We start from the raw sequence: 8,186 nt of genomic DNA on the forward strand, positions 1-8,186 counted from the left end.
TGGGGCAAATCTTCAAATTGCGTGTCCTTTTCATTCAAATATTTATTTCAGAGGGGGGAAATCCCCTCCCCCTCCCATGAAATAGGTTAACTATGGTGCAAACTTAAATTTAAAAACTCTAAATTCTAAACCATCTAAAAAATAATTATTGGAGTAGGGGCAAAATACACTTTTTACTAAGGCAAATCATCAAATTGCCTATCATTTTTATTAAAATATTAATATACGAGGGGGAAAATCCCCATCTGATATAAATATTTTAATTAAAATGATATGAAGTTTGATGCAAAGTTAGCTAAAAAACTCTAAATTCTGAATCATTTGCACAATAATTATTGGAGTGGGGGCAAAATGCACTTTTTTACGAGGGCAAATCATCAAATTGTAAAAAATTAACTTTAAAGTATTTATATCGGAGGGGGAGGGAAGGCAAAATGCACTTTTGAAGGGGACAAATAATCAAATTACCTATTTTTTTCATTAAAATATTAATATGTGAGGGGGCAATTCCCCCACTGATATAAATATTTTAATGAAAAGAATATAAAATTTGATGTAAACTAAAACTAAAAAACTTTAAAATCTGAACCATCTGCAAAATAATTATTGGATGGGGGCAAATCATCAAATCACCTATGCTTTTCATTAAAATATTAATATCCCCTCGACATTGTTAGCTTAGCACGAGTCTGCCCATGCTTTATACTTCATTTTGTGATGATTTGTGGCATTTTAGGGAAACCTACTAAGTAGACCTCAACCTTATATATTGAGAAACCCCTAAAGTAAAATGAAACTTAACTCTCAAATATAGACGGGTCTTGCGATATAATGATATTAAATTTGAATTTTATTAGTAACTCTAAAGTTATGGGTGTTCTTATGAGAGTAATTTTTCGTTTGTGACTTATCGTGTAATTGCACCAATAAGACAAAACTGTGAGACCATTAGTCCAAAGAGGACAATCTCTCAATCAATAAAAGTTGGAGCTATTTCAAATGGAGTTGAAGCAGTGCACCAACCTTAAGATGAGAACCAAGTGTGACATACAAAAAAGTGTTACGCTACGAAAGCCACCTCTTAAACCCTATATGATATAAAGTGCTGCATTCTGAGTGTCGTCTCTTAAATATATTAAGAGGTCATGCTTAGATCCCTATGAATAATTCTAGGTTAAAAATATTCAGAAGGACTTCGCTTACTTAAGCGGGGGAGATTGTGAAACCTTTTGAAGTTGAACTTTAAGCTTTTAGGAAACTTTTAGTGTAATAGTTGTAAATTCATGAAAACACAAAGTGAAATTTTTTCTTACAGGAACATTTATGAGGATGGGTGATCTCCTCAAAAGTTATACTAACAATGCAAAATCATAATGCTAGAAAACTAAAGCAGACAAAATGTTGATGCATGGGAGTTAATGTTGTTTCATGTATAAATAGTTATCATCTTTATTAAATGTTATCTCAAATTATGTGAATGAATTTATCACAATGATATGATTCAAACTTCAATCAATTACAATGAGAGCTTAGCTCACTTAAATTATAACCCCTATTCTCGAATTATATGTTATTTATTGAAGTATTGCAATGATTTAATAAAAAATATTATTATTTTTACTAAAAAAAAGTGAAAAATATATTTTTATTCATTTGTAAAAGGCGGTATATATGTAAGAAAATTAAGTTTGGGTGTTATATACATAAAAATATGGGAATTAAATGGTATGTGTGTAAATCTTCTTAGTGTTTATTGCAGAATGAAAGAAGAAAAGAGAATAATTTGATGAAATCGCAAAACGTTTTTCCTGCAGGCCATCCCTCCAAATGGAGAACACGTTCGACAGCGTAAGTCTAAAAACCCTAAACCCTCTGGACATTTTTTTTTATCTCCCCCTCCGCTCTTTACCCATCGACAAGGTTCGAAATGTCCCAACTTCAGCCCCTTTTTATGAATTATCAGGACCTCATCTACTCCATTTTCAAGCTCGCCTGGAGTAGGAAAGCGGCCGAGAAGAGCGAAGAGACGGAGTTAAACGAGACAGAGGTACGGTTTTGATTCAGGACAAGACATTATTTTCTTTTGTATTATTATTTGTTTTGAAAGGATGAATCAGGCAGGTGTAATGTATCAGTTCTGTTCGAATGGCTGATTGGGGCAAATTTGGAGGGTCTGGCCTCTTTGAACTGGTTCCTGAATTCTGCCTTTGGTGACTGAGTTTGCTCCGCATTTTGTCTCGGGGGCTGCCTGAGAGTACTTACTGCATTAAGAGAGAACAGGGATACGCTTTGTTAATGGCTCGGCCTGGGCTATTTTAGGAGATGCATTAGATGCACAGAAGAATAACAATTAAAACGACAAGTAAAGCAGTAATGTTCTATTTTTGTGTTCAAAATGCAGAAAACTGCACGCATAGTTTAAGAAGTCACCCTATGGATGAAAATACTGAGGTTGAACCAAGTTTTGGGTAAAGTTGTAGGGCGAGCACAGCTCCAATTATTTATTAAGTGTGCTAGGTTGTTGCTCTTGTTAGTGTCTTTAGAACGAGTGGGATCATAAAAATAGTAGTTTGATCAGACACACTTTTTCGATGCAACACACAAATCTCTAAATGAATTTGAAAGATCGAATAAGTACTTAATTTATTAAGGAAAAGTAATATGGAGCCCAGTTGAGTTCATAATGATGCGAATATCTTGCTAAAAGATTTGGCTCGATACAACAAATCCATCCATTCCAAAGCAGCACTCAGAGCATTAATAAGCTCTATATTGGATGAATTGGCCAATCGAGAGGTGAAGTTGTTCAAATATGACTTAATTGGGTTGTGTCAATGCAATGTTCTCTTGATCACTTCTTGGCATGAGCCTCATACCTACACTGTTCGATTGAGCTAGTTCACACCTATCATTGTCTGTGTTTCAACTTTTCATTTGCTGAGATTTTTGTAGGTTTTCGGCTCGCTAGCTATTTATAGTAAATGAACATTATCAGAAAGGAAAGCATATCATGTAAAAAAATGGCGGCTAGATGTTATCGTTGTTTTTTGGTAGATTCAAATACAAGTACAAACCTTACAAAACTATTTTTGTCAAATTGACCATTTTAAATTCGAGACATCACATATACAAAATTTAATATCTCATATCTCACCAATGAGCAAATTAAGATTGGCAATCGGGGTGTGTGCGGGGTATCTTTACTATAGCCTCCAAACTATTTTCACTTCAATGTTCTTGTCATGTTTTTAGTCACGTATTCTCTTTCCAGAAACATGATTAGATTCATTAACTTGTTCATTGCCTATCAACACGTACACACCTTTTTTGGTGTGGCTATTAATTATCAAATGTCAAGTGACAATATAAAGGCTTTTTAGCCTACTTCTCATGGTTACATCTTTCAATAAAAAGCGATGTCAAGCTCATGGAAGAAATTTGACAAAAATCAATCCAATTCGTTGAAGTTTTTTTTCCTTTGTTTTTTTTTTTGTAAAGAAGATTAAGTTAATCAAATTGGATGGCATTTGATTAAAAATAGCTCAATCCTCTAGCATTCTAACAACTCAACATAATTTGTCAAGGATGGTTGCTGCAAGTGTTGTCAATTCAGGTTAGTGGGCTTGGTTTGGGTATGTTTTGAACTTGTTTGTGCATGAAATTACTTGACCCAAATGGTCTATTTGTCATGTGGTTTAGAATGGCTGACCTAAACTGACTCGATGCAAACCTATTTAATGTGTGACTCATTTATTATATATTTCATTTAAATTTTGTTTCAACTGGATCCACTTAAGCCAAATTGGTCCTTTGAGGTGAAGGAGGATTGCTAGCCAGTCAAGGAGAGGATGCATTCTAGAATATTGTCTTAAATCCTACAAAAAAAGCATTAAACGGGTCTATACTTCTGTACTGAACCTGACTCATATAGTATCAAGTCCAACTTGAACTCAAATTTTTGGAGTCAAGTTTATGTCAAGCTATTATATAAGGTAATTTATTGACATTTGTCGTTGCAACTAATTTCATGAAGGCCTCAAAATAATATACAACTCAATTGTGAACTTGGGATATGATCAAAATACTTTGAGTCTAATTTCCCCTGATACAAAGAATGTTGAAATACATTTAAAAAGGCCTCCAATGAAAAGTAACCCTTCAATGTTGTCAATTTAATGCTGTGCTTCCTATGGTGGCCCATTATTTGTGTGTGTGTGTTTTTTTTGTTGGAACATTTCCAAATATTTTACAGAAAGATTATGAGAGGCGAAAGACACTTCTATGAATTTGGTCCTTTAGTTTCTTGGTGAAACAACGTCTAAATGATAACTTACGAAGCATGGATGAAACAATACTACACAGGTGCGTGAACACAATAAGTCTATAAATCCGACTGGCATTGCTCAAATATTTAAGCATCCCTTGAGCCTTCAAACTTGGCATTGGAGACACCTGTTAAAGCTCTTAAAAATGTCAACCACATCCAAATGAGAACTTACAAATTATTATAACGCTTACCAACGCAACTTTTTTATAAGAGGATGGTTAACTTTGAGGATCATTAGTCATACAACTAGTTCCACATCAGTGGAATACTCTAACCAACATTAGTCTCCTTCCTCAACATCATCAATTCTCCTTCATTAATATTAAATCACAATTGTTATCGGTAAAAAACCTTTTATCATTCGAAGCATTACAAACAACTTTGATTATTACCTCCATCCTTCTATTATCATAATATTTGTGTAAGCCACTGTCGTCTTCTCTTGCTGTGGATGCAATCTTTAGGTTCGTCAAAGGCTTAGCTTTTAGGTGCCTATTTTTCGTTAACCTCTCACTTGTTAATGCTATTACATTTTTGGTTTGTCATAACCAGCACCTTTAGGTTTGCCACCATCTTGACCTTTTGGTTCACTGCTGCCATCACTGTTTAACTTGTTTATTAGTATGACTCTTATGTTAGCTACAAGGTTGGCCACCTTTTGATTGGATCCCTATATGTTGTTATCATATTTTTTTTTTCTTGTTTTTATCATTGCCATATAGCTGAACACACTCATCTTCTAGCAAAACATTATAACGTTTACCAACACAACTTTTTTATAAGAGGATGTTTAACTTTGAGGAACATACAACTAGTTCCACATCAATGGAATACTCTAACCAACATTAGTCTCCTTTCTCAACATCATCCTTTCTCCTTCATTAATATTAAATAACAATTATTATCGGTAAAAAAAAAACCTTTTATCATTTAAAGCATTACAGAAAACTTGTGATTATTACCTCCATTCTTCTATTATCATAATATTTGTGCAGGCTGCTGTTGTCTTCTCTTGTTGTAGATGCAATCTTTAGGCTTGTCAAAGTCTTAGCTTTTAGGTGCCTATTATTGTTAATTTCTTACTTGTTAATGGTATTGTATTTTTGGTTTGTCATAATCAGCACCTCTAGGTTTGCTACCATCTTGACCTTTGGGTTCACCGCTGCCGTCACTGTTTTGCTTGTTTATTAGTATAACCCTTATGTTAGCCACAGGGTTAATGAAGGTCACCTTTTGGTTGGATCCCTATATGTTGTTATCATATTTTTTTTCTTGTTTTTATCATGGTCTTCTAGCTGAGCACAATCATCTTCTTTTGCTTTGCCATGTTTACCAACTTTGGGTTGGTTGCTACCAAGTCTTTTGTGTTCTTATCGGTGCCGCTCTTAGGAAAGTTGTAGTTGATACTGTTGGATTGCCCATTATCATCATCCCTTTGGATGACCACTTGTGAAATGTTTAAGTTTGTTATTATCATTGCCCTTGACTCTTATCCTTTATTTGCCTTTAGATTTGCAATTGTTGACGCCTCGAGAAATAACAAGTAACTACCGATGGTCCTATCAGAAGGTTTGTGCTGCTTGCAAATGCAATAACTAGCCTTCCATCAATGTTAAGTCTTTAATTGGCAGCATTTGCATTAACTATTTATCTTTTTTGCTTTCTCTATTGTGTGGCTGTTGACCTCATTTTTGGTGAGGTCTAGTCTTCCTCTTAGGATTTAGGATCTAGCCTTAAGGATCTCTCTTTGACTATCTTAGAACCTTAGAAATGGGACCCGCATCGTTTTATAAATTCAACCCACTTCTGTACTCTTCTGGAGTTTCGCGTGTGTGGTATCGACTTCTAGCACTTAGAGGGATGAAACCAACATGAGGAAACCCAAAAGAGATTCCTATAGGACCTTTCTGAGCCTTACGGTGGCCTTTTGCACAATTCGCACTCCCGCGCACAAAACTTCACAATTCGGAGAGTCGACGCGTCCGATCGTCACAATTCACATCACTTGCACTGTTACCTGTCGAAGAGTCGAATAAACCTTTTGAAGCGATCGATCGCGGGTGGAAATTTTGTGAAATTTGAATTTTGACGCGTTTTTGACCCGATTGTCAACGACGTCGTCTGAGCGACCCCGGAGGATGACAAACCGGACTGTACCGGCACGTCCGGAGCGTCGATTTTGCCTAGGGGGGATATGGAGGACACCCATTGTGTTACGTCGCCGCGCGCGAGTAAATCGCATATAATTTAATGTATATATATTTATATATATATTAATTTATATAAAATCATTTTCCCCCTTTCCTCTTTAAACACTAAATTCCTAAACTCACGCACCCGAGCTCTGCCTCCCTTCCCTCTCCCGTTCGCGTGTCTGGCCTTTCCCTTTCTCGGTCTCGAGCCGACCGAGCTCTTTCTCTTCCACGCGAGAGAAAGTTGACCTCGTTCGTCCTTGCCTGACATCCTTCTGCCTGCGACATTCTTTCCCGAAGCCGTGTCAGTCTCCCTAGGCTGCGGTTTTCATTTTCTTGGTAGTTTGACTCTGGGAAGCTTGTTCCCTGGTACACTTGAATGTCAAAATATTCTCTTCTTCCCAATGCTTCCCTCACTGCTACTGGGCTTGCCGCTCGGTCCGAGATTTTTCGGTGGCTTCGCCTTCTGTGAGCATGGAGCGCGTCCTTTTCTTCTTTGGCCCGATTCGAGTGTCGTGGGTCGATGGTGTGATCTCCCTTCTCTTCTCTTCTCTTCTCGGCCTATAAACAAAGTTTCTTTTGATTTTTATTTGGGTTGTTGAGAAAAGGTTTTCTAAGAGGAGAGTAAAAAATTTTGGCTGTGAGATTGGAAAGGGAATTTCTGTGAGAGCATTTCTTTGAGGTGAATTCTTGTGTTGCAGCGCTTTTACTTTGGCACTAAAGAGGTACCCCTTTTCCTCCCCTCTTCTTCGGTGCCCGGTTTCCTTTAAGTTTTCCTCTCTGCCGAGCCTTTGAGCTTGGCTCTGTTGGATGATACAGCATGCTAGTTCTCTTTACTTTCGTATCTTTTGAAGCATTCACCCTAAAAGCATATGAAAGATGAAATGTGAGCATGTTTCAGAAGTTAGACTTGGATATTTGCTTAAAGTGGTGGAGATATAGCATGTTCTTTGTTTATCCTATCATATTTATGTTGGCAGCGATTTGGATAATTGAAGCATGGTTTTGGAATAATTTCTCCTCCTCTTGCAAGCATGTTGGGATGTGTATTGTTAAAACTTTTCACTTATCTTTCGTTTAGCATGAGATATTGAAGAATTTATTGGGTCTTTCATGCATGCTAGGGAGGTTTAGGCTTTGGCATCTTAAGACTTGCTCTTGCTTAAAAATGAATGCTAAAGAGTTCATTTTACTTTTTTATACATGTGTGGGGCTCGGTTTAGCTCCTCATGAGGCATCACCCCTGTTCAAATATCTGTTGGAATAGTTGTATGCTTGGAATATTTAGACATGCAGGTTGTTTCTTAACTTTGGATGGCTCGATTTTACCTACAGACGGCTTGAACTTTAATTTCTATTAAAGTATGAATTTATATCAATATTTGGGCCTGTTTTAATCTTGTTGAGCTCTGGCTTTGGCTTTTGGCTCTTGTTGAGCTCAAGTTTGGTTGGGTTTGGAGGCTTGGTTTTGACTTGAAATGGCTAGAACTTTAATTTTTATGAAAGTCTGAAGCTTCATATTACTGGACTTTTTTTTTTTTCAATTCTTGTTCAGCTCTGTTTTGGCTTTTGGTCCTTGTAGGGCTCAATTTTGGTGCTTCTTAAATTCGGTTTTGGCTTGTAATGGCTCGGTTTTGGAGCTGTGTGGGCATTCGGCTTTGGTGGGC

At 36.6% G+C, this 8,186-nt stretch overlaps 1 protein-coding gene across 5 annotated transcripts in view; it reads left to right on the plus strand.

Annotated features, from left to right (window-relative positions):
• Positions 1 to 1,767: 1,767 nt before the first annotated feature.
• Positions 1,768 to 8,186, plus strand: part of LOC110024240 (centromere protein X) — a 23,045-nt gene continuing 16,626 nt past the window's right edge. For 2 of the 5 annotated variants that reach the window (XM_020724094.1, XM_020724096.1), the window contains exons 1-2: positions 1,768 to 1,848; positions 1,964 to 2,047. In XM_020724094.1, the coding sequence (XP_020579753.1) occupies positions 1,828 to 1,848; positions 1,964 to 2,047 (105 nt within the window). In that variant the 5' untranslated portion in view covers positions 1,768 to 1,827. The other 3 variants (XM_020724093.1, XM_020724092.1, XM_020724095.1) reach the window with 2 other exon arrangements.

This window comes from Phalaenopsis equestris, unplaced genomic scaffold (assembly GCF_001263595.1).
Source record: "Phalaenopsis equestris unplaced genomic scaffold, ASM126359v1 Scaffold000251, whole genome shotgun sequence".
In the NCBI taxonomy this organism is placed as follows: domain Eukaryota; kingdom Viridiplantae; phylum Streptophyta; class Magnoliopsida; order Asparagales; family Orchidaceae; genus Phalaenopsis; species Phalaenopsis equestris.